General features: G+C 31.7%; 1 protein-coding gene across 8 annotated transcripts in view; it reads left to right on the forward strand.

Annotated features, from left to right (window-relative positions):
• LOC114330003 (ABC transporter G family member 20) overlaps positions 1–16265 on the forward strand; it is a 632705-nt gene that overhangs the window by 520879 nt on the left and 95561 nt on the right. For all 8 annotated transcript variants that reach the window (XM_050645856.1, XM_050645858.1, XM_050645863.1 and 5 more), the window contains one exon: positions 11147–11368. In XM_050645856.1, the coding sequence (XP_050501813.1) occupies positions 11147–11368 (222 nt within the window). The remainder of the gene's footprint in view (positions 1–11146; positions 11369–16265) is intronic.

Raw genomic sequence — 16265 nt, forward strand, 5'->3', positions numbered from 1 at the left:
TAGGGACGTTGTGCACTTTTTGGCTGGGAAAAAGTAATACATTAGCCACCGTCATCGCTTCGACGAAATAAATATTTGAAGTGAAACTTCTTTAGGGACGTTGTGCACTTTTGCGATGGAAAAAAGTATTAAATTAGCGACTGTCATCGCTTCGATGAAATAAATTTTTTAAGTGAAAACTTCTTGAGGGACGTTGTGCACTTTTTGGATGGAGAAAAATTATTACATTAGCGACCGTCATTGCTTCGACAAAATCAATTTTTTAAGTGAAAATTTCTTTAGGGACGTTGTGCACTTTTTGGATGGGGGAAAAGTATTGAATTAGGGACCGTCATCGCGACCGTCATCGCTTCGATGAAATACATTTTTGAAGTGAAAACTTCTTTAGGGACGTTGTGCACTTTTTGGATGGGAAAAAGTATTAAATTAGCGACCGTCATCGCGACCGTCATCGCTTCGACGAAATAAATATTTGAAGTGAAGACTTCTTGAGGAACGTTGTGCACTTTTTGGGAGGAGAAAAAGTATTAAATTAGCGACCGTCATCGTTTCGACGAAATAAATTTTTGAATTGAAAATTTCTTTACGGATGTTGTGCACTTGGTTGTGCACTTCTTGGATGAGGAAAAATATTGAATTTGCGACCGTCATCACTTCGTTGAAATAAACTTTGTACGTATATAAATTATGTGTATGTATATATAAATAGCATAAGGCATACACATCGCGTATATGATATAGGTATAGCACTTCTTTTTGGATGGGGAAAAAGCATTGAGCTCGTAATTTATATACTATAAGGAGTTTTCACTTCTGTCGGCACTCCCACGAGTGCCTTAAATTTTTTTTTATTTAGTTCATTCGTTTATACACTGTTCGTTACATTTTCTTTCATGTCTTCACTACCCTTTCGATCTCTCAGCGTATTTCCTGTAATTCTTCTCAGTACTCTCATCTCGGTCGTTTCCGATAGCCTTTGTGTTATGGCTGTGTCGAGTCTTGTTTCTGATGCATAAGTAACTATTGGTGTTACACTGCCTTTATAAATTCTTAAATTCATCTCAGTGTGAACATGTCGGTTTCACCATAGTTAATAAGGGATCCTGCCAGTTTATTTGCGTTATTTACTTGATCCCCCACTTCTTTGTAGTGGTCTCCATTGCTGAACTGTGAAATTCCGAGGTATTTTATCTCCATTACTTGTCCAATACTAATGCCATCAATTTATATTTTACATCTGATTGGTTACTTGCTGATTTTGTTTTGGTTTATGAGATGAAATTGTCATATTGTCATATAAGTTTTTTTGTTTCTATGTTAGACCTGTGGACAAGTCTTTGCAGACTATCTACATCTTGAGCTATCAATGCTGCGTCGTCTGCGTAACAGAGTATGTTTACTTCTTTGTTTACCATTCTATATCCTTTTCCTTTGTTGCCACTTTTGATGAGTTCATAAATGACTAAATTGAAAAGAATAGGGCTGAATGAGTCCCCCTGTCTTATTTCGCGGACTATATCTCTAGGTTCTATTGTTAAGTTGCCTATCTATTCTGACTTCCATTTTGTTGTTTTGGTAGATTTCTCCTCATTCGCAGTAAAACTACTTCAGTTCTTATAAATACCAGCCGACTAATTAAAAATAAAATATGCTGCTTAGTTCTTATTGGTAAGGTCCCATATTTATTGAAGTATGGAAGTAAATCCACATACATCGGTTTTATCGGAGTTTGATGAAATATGATAATGCTATTAGAAAATGAATCAACATGTAGATATACTTACAATCAACCAAACTTATATGGAATCATCTGATAATTTTTATTATTTGATGCGAATTTATGCTAAATTAAATTTACTTTCATCGCATCTCTCAGTATCCTCATCATCATCCTGCCTTCTGCATCCAAAGTTGAACATAGCCCCCCCCTAATTTCTTCCAGTTTTGTCGATCTTGGGCTTCCTGCAACCAATTCTCAGCAATCCTTTTGACGTCGTCTGTCTACCTCTACTTCTTCTGTCTGCTCTTGGGCTTTTTTGGGTCCTTCAACCATGCTTCTCGCTCTATGACATCTGTGACGCCTTCCCTTTTTCTGATTTGTTCGTTACTGACCCTGTATCTGAGAGTCAGTCCAAGTAGTGACCGTTCCATTCTTCTTTGGGTCACTCTAAGTTTGGTTGCTGTGGCCTGGGTTAACGATAGTTTTTCGGCACTGTAAGACATGACTGGAAGCACATATTGGTCGAAAGTCTTCTTTTTCAAATTATTTGGCAAGTTGTTCTTGAATATGTCTGATAGAGCTCCAATATGCGGCCTATGCTAAGGTGATCTTTCTTTGTAATTTGGCAGTTTGATTGTCCCTGGAAATTTGGATTTCGTGCCCTAAGTATTTATATTTATGGACCAATGCTATTTCGTTGACGTCAACTTCTAGATTATCGCTTGGTACCAGGTTTGTGATGTGTTGTGTCTTTCCAAAATTTATGTTTAAACTAACTTTCTTACAGGCGGCATCTAACTCAGTAAGCAGAGTTCTAATCTCTTTTAAGTTGTTTGTTATAAGGACTATGTCGTCTGCAAATCGTAGGTGGGAGAGTCTTTCGCCGTCGACATTTATTACTTTGGCGTCTCATTCCAATTGTTTAAAAGCATGTTCAAGTACTGCCGTAAAGAGTTTGAGAGATAACATGTGTCCCTGTCTAGTGCCTCTTTTAAGTTTTATAGATTTGGTATCTTTGTGTAGTCGGACGGTCATGGTTACATTATTGTATAATATGTTCGCTATCAGTTTGGAGTACCGATAATGTATATGACTTTCCTCTAACGCTCTCATTATGCTCTCAATTTCTATTTTTCTATTGGGACCGTGCAAGTTCGGTAAAGCGACACCTATTTCTGCGCTCTGCAACTTTATTCGCACTTTTAATTATATTGGCCAATTATATTAGTCCTGGTTACTGGATAATTGTCAAGGCCATAGTCCAAAAAAATAATAAGAAGAAAAAATAAGATTCAGGTTTTGTTATTAAAACGTAAACAATTGTATGTAGTAAATAAAAGTAGTTATTAAAATGCAGTACTGCAAGCAAAATATAATTAATTAAATTTACCTTTATATAATAATTGCATATCATATCAATATTGTGGAGCAACATATAATTTTTCTTCTTCAATGACAGTAGATATGAAATGTACGTCAATTTGACAATTTCAACTGACAATATGAATTATTTAAGAAAGTTGCAATATTTCTCCGCTATTCGCGCACAATCGTTCTCAATTCCCTTCCAAGTACTTGCACACCGCGAATAATTCCTTTTATGCAGTGTAGGTGGTCGTTAGTGCCAAAGTTTTTCATAAAACCTGCCTGTTCTGTAGGTTGGTAAAAATTTAATTTAGTTTCCAGTCTATTTGTTATTATTCTTGTGAAAAACTTGTAGAGGTTGTCTTGTTGTCTAATAGGCTTATAGGCCAGTAGTTCTCGAGGTCTGTTGGATCGCTCTTTTTGTGTGAGGAGCCTAACAATAGGTTATTGTAGAACCTAATCAACATACCTGCGAACTGTTAAAGTTGGCTGGATGGAAATTAAAGGATTTTTGTTACCGATCATAATTTCTCCCCACAACATGACCCTTCCTCTTTTATATTTGTGAACAAATCTGGCAGTTTTCGTTTTTGCTTGTCTTCCTCGACCTCTAAGTACACGAATTCGTTAATCATCTGATTTTACCACAGCCTCCTACATTTACAAGCCATGAAGTAGAAATTTGGCAACGTCAAATGGTAGTCCTATTCGAATGCGGCCAGCTGATTGCAGTGCATTGTAAATGTGTGGCAGCTATGTGTAAATTATATTTTTGTACTTAATATTAAGTGTTTTTATGTGTCTAGGAAGTTATTTAAGTTATCTTATTGGACTAATATTATTGATATTGTACTAAAGGTTGAAATAAACTCAAAGTACCTAACTACCTAAGTAAAAACAAATAACATAAACATTGTTACGTTGTGTGTCGAATTTTATTCTCAGTATTTACAAAGAATCTTTGGTATTTATTAACGCAATGTTTAATTATTTTTTTATATTAATCCTTAAGGCAATTAAATCACAGTTTTTGCGACAACAGTCGAAATGCCACGAAAGCTTAAATGTTTTATTTTTTTCATTTATTAGATGCCGAGACATTACCTCGATGCCAAAGTAATTACACCAGCATTCTGAAGTTGGAAGGGCCTGTAAGCACAAGATAGATCATAAGACATTAATATGGCCAGTCTGGAAAGTGCTCGGTATGATGTAAACTTTACAAAAAAATGTATTTGTGAACAAAGCGCAAAATATATTTATCTTGTTGCATCAAAAATCTTAAGAAATATAATTTTAAATAATTTTACTAAAAATGAAAATAATAGTAACCATGCAAAAAAAGCAGATAGGTAAACGTAAAAATAAAAAAATAAAAGGAACTGTTGAAATTGTACCCAAGAAAAGAAAATTATCAACATTAACAAAATAATAGTCATTTTTAGTCAAGTCCAACTTAAGTGGCATTCAGACTATGATTGTTATCTCTCAATAATATAATGTTCCAAAGCAGTATCGTTAACTTTGTAAAATTTACTAGGTATTCTTATCGACAATAATCGTAAATGGTCCTTGCATACAGATTCCCTAGAAAGAAACTAACCTCAGTAACTAGCCTTCCTTAAGTAAGAAACTTGCTTTGCAATAAGATCTGTTTCAAAGGAAATAAATTTATCATCTGCAAAAATGGCATATTTATCATTGTTTAAGTATCATCTTCGATATGGGCATTATTTTTGGGGTTCTAGTACAGCTGCCCAATTTGATACTACTTTTAAATTACAAAAAAGAGCAATTCGTTATCTATTTGATATCAAAAATAAATTATTGCATGACCTACTTAAGAAATCACGGAATTTTGAGGCTTTCCTTTATATATATTTTAGAAACTGTTTGTTAGATACACGAGCATCTAAACATTTTTCCTGAAAGACCTGATCATGGCTACTCTTTTTAATTATACTAATTTAAGACTGTTTCGTCCTGTTGGTTTAAATTTTTATATTATTTCACTTTTTTGTTAGCTTTGTCCATAAAAGTGTACAATTTTCAGTGACAATAGTGATTATACAGCGTTAAATTAAGTTAGAATGTAAGCCCTCCGTTTGTTACTGTAATAATAATAAAATTAATAACACATATAAGTTGTGCACTGAGCTAGAAAAGTATCTAATGAAAAGCGTTTTTTTATACTTTAAAGAATATTGTGATTCATAATGCCTGATTTACGACTCCCTCTATGCATTTTTATGGCTTGTATACTGAGTACATACCCGTATTTTCTCTTAATCTGCTAGGTACTACACATTATTAATTATTAAAACACTAAATTCTGAAAATGAAAAATATTGACTATTCCTATACATTTCTAACATTTGTATGAAAAATGAATATTATTACTAACAAGTTTAACTTATTTATTTCATAATTTCCTTTTTAAATTTAAATTTAATTAAAATTTCTCTTATTTGTGCAATTTTAAAAAGAGATTCATGCATTTTATTTAAAATATTTCGTTATGAAACGGACCACCAATTCTCCTTCATAGGACTACCTAAATCACGTGTTGCGACATTGCCTTTTTTACTTCATGGCTTGTAAATGTAGGAGGCTGTGGATTTTACACATCCTACTATTGTTTGAAAAAGCACACTTTTCCAATTTACAATGTTCCAGTTTTGGTGTTGAAGAGACCAATTTACGTGATCAATCTTGTGCTGTCTGGTTAACTCGGGATCCCGGAACTTCTTCTTGCTATATAGTCCTTGGGCATGGCAACTCTTCTTCATATCGTTTCAACTAAAATATTTACACCTATAGCTTCCAAAAGCTGCAGGTTTTAAATACATAGTGATTCCATATAAGTTTGGTTGAGTATATATACGGGAGTACGGGACATACCAACCAATAGGTATTGCAATTTTTTTAGCTACCATAAAATCTCTCATCAACCATATATTTTTTACACAATATTTTTAAAAATGTTTAACAAGATGGACCACAGATTAAAATTAAATTATTTAAAATATACTCATAATTTAGAACCTATAAAAATACATATAGTACATTCTTTCACGGTTTTTGCTAAAGAACCACTTGGATTGACATGAAATTTGGCATACGCATAGCTAATATATCAGAGAAAAAAAGTGATATGGTGCCGATGTGTACTTTTGCCCTAGGGGTGAGTTTCATCCCATCTCGAGGGTGAAAAAATATATGTCTAAGATAAGTCCCGAAATGGATAAACTAACTAATTTTAAGCAACTTTTATTCTATACAGTGTTTTCAACAAATCAATACTTTTTGAATTATTAGCAAGTGAATAATGTGTTCATTTTTCAACAAAAGAAGCACGTTTTTAGACGGTTTTTCGCAAATAACTCAAAACGTAGGCATTTTGTCGAAAAAAATATTCTTATCAAAACTATAGCTTATAGAAAAGTGAAAAAACGGTGTATCTATTAGGTCTCTATACGTAGCAAAACAGAGTTATAGCTAATGAAAAATAGGTTCAGATTCGAAAAATTCCAAATAGAATAATTCAATGTGAAATATCCAAATAATGAAGTATTCTTGAGGAATACAATAACACATTACAACTTTTTTAAAGTGTTTAAAAAAGCTTAATTTCAGTTTTTATAAAAAAAATTTCTAGCATCAAATGTAACCAACTTACGCTCAAAATAAAGTTGGTCCCTTTTGTTTTGGCAAAACAAATCAGGAAGATCACCCCCCAATTAGCAACTTAAATGAAATTAATCGTTACCGCTTCACAAGTTACTTTACTTATGTTGTGTTTATATGATCTATAAGTTTCATCGATTCAAAGTGCTTATTTTTGAAAAAATTTAGTTTTAAAATAAAATTTTTACAAAATTTAATTTTGAAAAAAATGCTTTTTTTCAAAATAACTTAAGAATTGTTAGATATACTAAAAATCTTAAACAATAAAAAAAGTCGGCTTTACTTTTCTGAATATTTTGTATTTTTTTGTTTTTCTGTAAAAAAAAAATTGGTTAAGATTCGGTGTTTCTAAATTTGCATACACTCGTGACTCGTTCAAGCCCTTTTAACTACGGCTCTTTCAAAAATAAAGACTTTTAGACGGAGAGCTAGAGGCGAGAAATCATCGTCATAAGTAATATGGAGTTTGGCATGTGAAATGTGTCTATTGTATATTGATAACTATGACCCCTTTCAGGCTGACACCTCAGTGGATACAGGAAGTAGCAATAAGGGATGAAAGGGGAAAGTTGGTGCAGTCATTAAATGTTTTCACCTTCTATTTTGTTAAATCTCCATCGATTTGCATGAAAATTGGTGAGTAGTTAGGGCATAACTCAAGAAACAAAACTGATATGGTGCCAACGTGCGCTTTTAACCTGGGGGTGGATGGCACCCCTTCTCGGGGGTAAAAACTATTTTATTAAAAATAACCCCATTAATCGATAGAGGGACAAATTTTAAGCAAAATTTGTTACTTCTAATTATTAAAATAAATCAATACATTTTGAGTTATTAAAGATCAAAGATTTGAATTTTTCGTGACATAAATGCATGATGTAAAGCGGTTTTTCGTGAATAATTCAAAAATTGTAAGTTTTATCAAAATAGTTATGATTACCAAAATTGAAGATAATAAAAAATAAACGAGATTTATTATTCGAAAAACCTTTGAGAATTAAAAAAAAGTGAGTTATAGGTGATGGAATGTATATTTTTTTCGGCTAGTACCCAAATCTAAGTATTCAAGCTCAAATAACGGGAAAACGGTGCATTTTATAAAATATATTTACTGAACACTTGTCAAAGGACTCAAGAATACCTATCAAGTGAGCTCCAGATGAAGTTTATAACATCAAAGCTAAGCAAGTGATGATGGAAATAAGAGAACCCTTTCGAGTTTTTAGGAAAAAGTGAAAATTAAAACATACGCTATTTATACATTTATTTTGAAATTTGTTAACAGAATAATTTTTAAAGGAATTTCGGGAATGAAGTTATTATTATAATTTATTATCAAGTTCGTTTTATTACAATTTAAATATAACAAGTTAAAATTGCGAGCATTATTATAACGAAAACTTTGTTTTTTATGTATTTAAATTCCTAATATGGAAAATTGCTATTATGAAAAGTTGTTTAGAAATAAAAATTATGTTTAATGTGCAATTATATCCTACTATTTAAATCTTGTGAGCTATAAAGGCACTTTACTGAGTGAATTTCTTGAGCGAAATTCACATTTTTTTCACATCGACTAAAATCGATACAATTTTATATAATCTTATGTTTATGATTGCATCTTGGATTTTAGACCGTGCAGATCTTTTTATGAAGAATAATTTTTGTTCGTAAAATTAATAATAAAAGAGTTATAAATGAAAATGATGATTGGTAGGTATCTCTAATTTGAGAAAAAAATTAAATATTTTCTTTTTATTAGAAGAATGTAGATAATAGTTACATTATTATAATAATTATTAATTATTTAATTATAATAATAGCAACTATTGCATATATTAGAACACAGTTTTTAATTCCAAACAATTTTTCGTAGTAACAATAATTTACAACAGTGTGAAAAAAGATACTTTAATCTTGAGCGAAATTCATATTTTTTAAAATACCTCCTATAATATAGATAAAATTTGCTATATGATGATTGAATCGTAGGTTTTAGACGATGCAGAACTTTTTATGAATTATAACTTTATTTCGTAAAATTAAAAATAAAAAAGTGTCCCGTAATATATGTGTCCAACTTAAGTAGACACACTGTATATTATACAATATAATATACATAATACATAAATCATTGGGTAGACAGCACCCAAAATTTGTAACCTGCCATTTAACATTATTTACATTAAAATTAATAAGTAATATTTATTTATTTGATATTTCAATTCTTTTACAGTTTATATGAAGTAATATATTTTTGAAATAATATGTATGTTACTAAAATATTATTTTTATATTATTTTGATATTTAATTGAATTTTTTCTATCGATATAAACTTAATGGCGGTTCTAGCCAGGGACAGGGGGGCAGCTGCCCCCCTACAGTTTTTACAGTACTTTTGTACTATAATTTTCGTTAAAAAGGCACGTTACCTTGTTTATTCACCGGTTGTGTTCCCTTGCCCCCCACTTTTTTTGGTCTAGAACCGCCCCTGTATAAACTGAATATGTACAGAAACTGAGGGTGTCCAATAATGGGCACATTTGATATAATATTCAAACACATTTTTGCTATATTTTATATAATTGTCTTAAAACAATTTTAAAAACTTATATAAATAATATAATAATTAAGCTCCAAATTTTTGGAGCCTAAACTTTGAAAAATGTTTGTAGCATAATGTTAAATGGTATCAACTTTTCCGGGAGCTCATTTGATACATATTTCTAAGTACTTTGACAAGTGTTCAGTAAATATATTTTATAAAATGCACCGTTTTCCCATTATTTGAGCTTGAATACATATATGTGGGTACTAGCCGAAAAAAAATATACATTCCATCACCTATAACTCACTTTTTATTAATTCTCAAAGGTTTTTCGAATAAGAAATCTCTTTTATTTTTTATTATCTTCAATTTTGGTAATCATAACTATTTTGATAAAACTTACAGTTTTTGAATTATTTACGAAAAACCGTTTTACATCATCCATTTATTTCACGAAAAATTCAAGTTTTTGATCTTTAATAACTCAAAAAGTATTGATTTATTTTAATAATTAGGGGTAATAAATTTTGCTTAAAATTTGTCCCTCTATCGATTAGTGGGGTTATTTTTAATGAAATAGTTTTCGCCTGTGAGAAGGGGTGGCATCCACCCCCAGGGTAAAACGCACGTTGGCACCATATCAGTTTTATTTCTTGAGGTATGCTCAAACTACTCACCAACTTTCATGCAAATCGATGGAGGTTTAACAAAATAGAAGGTGAAAACATTTAATGACTGCACCAACTTTCCCCTTTCATCCCTTATTGCTACTTCCTGTATCCACTGAGGTGTCAGCCTGAAAGGGGTCATAGTTTTCAATATACAATAGACACATTTCACATGCCAAACTCCATATTACTTATGACGATGATTTCTCGCCTCTAGCTCTTAGACTATTTGAACCGATGAAATTTACAGATCATAATATATGATCAATACATTCGCGAGTAAAAAACTTGAGAAGTGGTAACAGTTAAGTTCATTTGAGATGCTAATTAGGGGGTGATTTTCCCGATTTCTTACCAAGTAAAGGGACCAACTTTATTTTGAGCGTAACTTGTTTACTTTTGATGCTAACAATTAAAAAAAAAAAAACAAAAATAAGCATTTTTTAAACACTTTAAAAAAGTTAAAATGAGTTTTGCCCAAAAAAGTGCTTCGTTTTAGGGTTATGGCAAGTTAAAGTATTCGATTTGGAATTTGACGAATATGAACCTATTTTTTATTAGCTATAACTCTGCTTCTACGAGATATAGTGACCTAATATAATATACACCATGTTTTTCACTTCTTTACGTGCTATATTTTTGATAAGAATTTTTTCGACCAAATACTTACTTGTTTAGTTATTTGCGTAAAACCCTCTGAAAACGTGGTTATTTTGTAAAAAATTTAACATATGCACTCGCAAATAACTCGAAAAGTATTAACTTGGTGACAAAACCTTTATAGAACAAAAGTTGCTTAGAATTAGTCATTTTATTCATTTCCGGATTTATTTGGAACATATATTTTTCACCCTCAAAAGGGGGTGAAACTCTCCCCTAGGGCAAAAGCACACATCGGCACAATATCACTTTTTTATTCGACTTGTTAGCTATGTGTATGCCAAATTTCATGTCAATCCAAGCGGTTCTTTAAAATTTAGAGGTTTTGCAATATTTTACTTTTAAAGAACGTACTAATAAACTGATAATTTTGACAAAACTTTCATGAAAATGCCAAACTGACAGATATGAAAGAACAAAATTTTAGTTTATTGGTAATTTGTACAAGACATGTTCTTTAAATTTCTAGTCTTTCTCACCTTACTTTTTGTTTCCAGTGAGGGTACGACAATGGGTGATCGGGTGGAGCCACAAGTTCCTGGGCCCGATTTGGTGGGTGTAAATGTGGAAAGGCCGCCTCTAGTACATCAACAGTCCACAGTATGGAACCGAAGACAGAATGCAGTGAGTGTAAGGCACGCGTACAAGCACTATGGCTCGAAGAAGAAACCCAACCACGTGTTGAGTGATTTAAACATGACTGTGGGCAAGGGAACAATGTAAGTATACTTTCTTTTTCTTATTCTTCCTCTTTATAAGTAATTCTCTTTGTTAATTGGCGGATTGACACCTCTTTGGAAGGTTTTCACTCCATTTTTTGCGCGGTTAGTCGATACTTCTTTTTAGACCACATTTTAAAATACATATTTCAATGATTTTAGGATAGGCACTCTATATAATTTGTTGTTTTACAACTAGACGTTGACGTTGCTTTACATAATAAAAACTGACAAATTAATTGTCACGCTCTAGTAGTGTAGGAAACAGAGGTTGAACCACGCAAAATGGATACAAGTCCGGTTTTATTATTTTGCTGGCATATCGAGGGGTGCTTATTATGGGACTAACTATTTCTTAAAAATTTCGCCCCGGAACACCCCTTTTCATCCCTTTAAAAGGGGTAATTTGTAGATTTTGCGAAACGTTGCCCTTCCTGTACGTTTCGCAAAAAAATTCCTTAATAGAAATATGAAGACCACTATATTTCCTACTATTTATTTCCCGACAGCATATGTGTATCAACCACCGTTTAGCGGGGGTGGCGCCCTAAATTTGACAAGTTAAAAAAAAATATTTTTACCTAACTGTAATGGAAATCAAGAAGGAACTCTGCTGCAATGAATCACAAATAAGTGTCTGATTTTTTGGTATAGGTTTCGTTTAAGGGCAATTGCCCATTTTTCAATTACAGGGTGTTACATTTTATAAAACCTCTTTTTATATCATCTGAACCGCCTATGCTAGAGTAAAAAAACTTTCAGCGATTATCCATGTAATTTATAAATTTGTATAATGCACCCCCATTTTTCCTCGGAACCACCCAAAAAAGGAGAATTAAAAAAGAAAATGATTTTCTTGGAATCCTTCATACACCATGCCCTTTATTAAAATGCTTCATATATCATTTTGTGTACGTTCTTATTACCCGTAAATGAACATCAAAAGCGATTTCTTGGTGCAACCCTTGTAGCCAAAAAAAAAAAAAAAATAAAATAAGCGGTTGAGAAAATTTTTTTATTGCTTTTTGACCCATATGGGCATTTGCTCAATCAATAGGGTTTTTCATAAATATATATGGTTATTGCAACATTCCTGCGGAAATTACACTTATTCCTGAAAATAAACTGCTGAAACTACCCCTAGCCCTTGGAGAGCATAATTTTTTCATTACCGATTCAATTTTTTGAAAGAAAACTTCTCATCGTCAAGAGCTGTTCTCATTTTCTTTTGTAAATTACTAAAATTGAAAATAAAAGTTGACAATACTTTAAACGCGTTTTTCTCAAAACTGCTTTTTTCAAAGGCTCTAGACATTTTAACTCAAAAACTACTTGACCAACCTACCTGGAATTTTGTATATTATTTTCTTTAGATATTCCCTGAGGTAACTCTGTCGAAATATTTTTTGTTTTATGCTTATTTTTTGTTTAACAATAATAAATATGTTAATTTTCACCTTTTTTTACAAAAAAACCGTTGTTTTGAATTCTGAGTGATACCAAAAAAGCTTAAAAAAAACTCGACAGCTTTACCTCGAGAAACTTGTAAGCTACAAAAATATTTTGGATTTTTTGTTTACTATGATCCAATGGTGAGTACTGATGTTCACCGCAAAATTCATTGTTTTTTGAGGTGCCACCGTTGGCTTATTTTTCAATATTTTTTCTTGAGCAATCTATGAATTGTACTGAATATGCCTACAAAATTTAAAAATAAAATATTTCTACCATAATTTCAAAAATATGTGCTTGAAATATTGATTTCAACCCCTATAAACCAGGAGATATTAACAGAACTTCAACCACGATTTTCTAAGTCCTGCCCTTTGCAATACTAGTAGGTTAGAAAAGGTAGTTACAATTTAATGAAAAATCCACGGGTTTCCAATGACATTTTTCTGTGAAAATTAGATTTTCCATGAGAAAAAAAATAGGGAGTTGCGATGAATTTCCTGCCATATCCATAGAATGGCAGGATACTATCAATTTTATGAAGAAAATTTTTTGGGCAGGAGGGTTGCAAAAGGACTAAGAGTGTATATGGATATACGAACATGTAATGAAAATAATGAAATTTTCATAAATTTCTGAGTCCTGCCAACTTAATAAATTAAAGATAATTATTTGAAAATGATTGAAAAAAATGTTGGCATGACGTCTCCTAATGTTTAAATGCACTTGTCTCTTGGAAAATTCTGTGGAAAATTTTCACCCTGGTTCCGTGATTTTCTGAGTCATAAAATAAATTGTATTATAAAATAAATAATTTAAGTAGACAAAAACGAAAACTGGTACGTTTATTTTTCTTCCAGAGATGAATATTTTATCAATTGTCAATTTCTAGTATCGGTCATAGGCGTACGTATTGGGTAGATCAACGAAATCTCATAACGTGCTTTAATTGTTAAGCATTTTTTACAGTAGAGTATTAAATTATGAGGTATTCTAGTACTAAAAATTACTCTTGCTTTAAGTCGGTAAAAACACCGTTTTTCAACGAAAACCTTTCGTTTATAAATTTGCAAAAGTCTGTGTGTTATTGCGTTGCCGCTCCTGCAATACTTAGAGCAGATGTATCGATGGATTCTTATGTAGTTTTGTCTTCTGAATCCAAATCTGAAAACGGCATTTCGATATCTCTAACCGTCTTCGAGATAATCGACCTCAAAATCTCAAATGTGACGTCACAATCCGGTTATTTCCTACCACGCACTAAACGTCAGCTGAAATCTTTGATTAGGAAGTAGGCTACTTTTTTAAATCTGAATTTGTTAAGCAAAGCAAATGTTATTATTTGCATTTGAGTTTGACACTTCGTGAATGTCAAACTAAATTTTAAATTATTTAGCTATTAATAAAATATAAATGACATTTTATAGTGAATTTAATTATTATATAAAATAATATGTGTAATAAATATATAAAAATACAATTTGAGTATATTTTGAAAGCAATAATACATATTATACTATATTAATAATGAATCAGTAGAAACGATTATACTTATTTAAATTTGGTAAATTATAACTCCACTCGACCAGCTCACGACCACACAACTCAAAACACAAGTACGCAAATACGGTTGCGTGAAGCGTGGCGCAAAGCCGTGGAATTTACGAGACTCGCTCGGTCACGGTCTGTAGATCCAAGTAAAATTCATCAGTAAAAAGTATCTTTATCATGTATGTATTATTTATTTTACAATATTGGAAAATTGTTATTTAAAATGTGGTTTGGAATAAAAAAGTATGTTCTGATATATGAAATTACATCCTTCTAATGGAAAAAAATATTTGACGAATTATGGATACCAACATCATTTTCATTTATACCTCTTGTATTTTTAATTTGACGAAGAAAAGTTATTCTTCATAAAAATATCTTCTTTGTCTAAGATTTATGATGCAACCATCATGAATCAAATTTTATTAATTTTATACGAGGTATGTAAAAAATATGAATTTCGAGTAAAGTATCTTTATAGTGCACAACATTTAAATTAGAATGATATGCTTGCACATTAAAACATAATTTTTAATTCTAAACAGCTTTTCGTAATAGCAATTTTCTATATTATGAATTTAAATAAGTATATAAACAAAGTTTTCCATTTTCTCGAAAATTTCTCGATTTTTCTCGAAAACGGTGCATCCTACCGACTTAAAGCAAGAGTACCGTTTAGTACTAGAATATCTCACAATTTTATAATATAATGTCAAAAATGCTTAAACGTTAAAGACAGAAAAGTTATGCGATGAAATAACCGTTGCCATACCGAAAACGGACTCCTATGACCGGTACTAGAAATTCGCAATTGATGGAATCGATTTATCTCTGGAAGATAAAAAGGCGGACCAGTTTTTGTCTATCGAAATGAAAGCGTTCTGGAGATAAAAAAAATTTAATTACAAGGCGCCATCTTCAAAGAGCTCTAGCTCCCTTAGGAAACATTTTTGGATTATTTGAATTGTATTAAATTGTCTTAAAATTATCTTAGGAATCTTAAAATTGTATACCTGTTAAAAACATAAGTGTGTATCACCCTGTCAATACGGGTAGCCCTGTATATTAGAAAATATTTTTAAATTATGATCCTCTCTTTGCCCCACGTTTTACGTAAATAACTTTTTTTCGTATCTCTTACGACAAACAAGTAATTGGACTTTGTCACACTAATGCCCCACCCTGTAGACGAAATAACTATAAAACCATCCTGCCTCTTTGTAAATAGACTTATATTAAGATTCTTGAAACATATGCAAAATGGCAGGACTCAGAACATCGTGGAATTTTTCACGAATTTTCTTACAAATCTAGGACTCCTGCCATCTTACAAGAGCCGTGTAACCTTCCTGCCGAGTACCGAAAAAGTATTGATTGCATTTGAGTATTATAACTTTTGAAAGGCAGGACTCAGAAAATCACGGAATCGGGGTAAAAATGTTGCGCATAATTTTCCAAGGGACAAGTATACTTAAACAGAAGGAGACGACATGCCAACATTTTTTTTGATCATTTTGAAATAAATATGTTTAATTTATTTAGTTGGCAGGACCCAGAAAATCAGGAAAATTTCAATATTTTCCTTACATGTTTGTATACATATACACTCCGTTAGCCCGTTTGCAACCCTCCTGCCCAAAAAATTTTCTTCATAAAATCCATAGTATCCTGTCATTCTACGGATATGGCAGGACTAAGAAATTCATCGCAATACTTTATTTTTATTTTTTGGGAAAATCTAATTTTTACAGAAAAATGTCGCAGGAATTTTGTGGATATTTCCACAAATTGTAAGTACTTCGTCTACCCTTCCACTATTGCAAAAGGCAGGACTTAGAAAATCGTGGCTGAACTTCTGTATAATATCTCCCGGTCTACTATGGACCCCCTTAAG

The sequence above is a fragment of the Diabrotica virgifera genome, chromosome 3, assembly GCF_917563875.1.
Source record: "Diabrotica virgifera virgifera chromosome 3, PGI_DIABVI_V3a".
NCBI lineage: Eukaryota > Metazoa > Arthropoda > Insecta > Coleoptera > Chrysomelidae > Diabrotica > Diabrotica virgifera.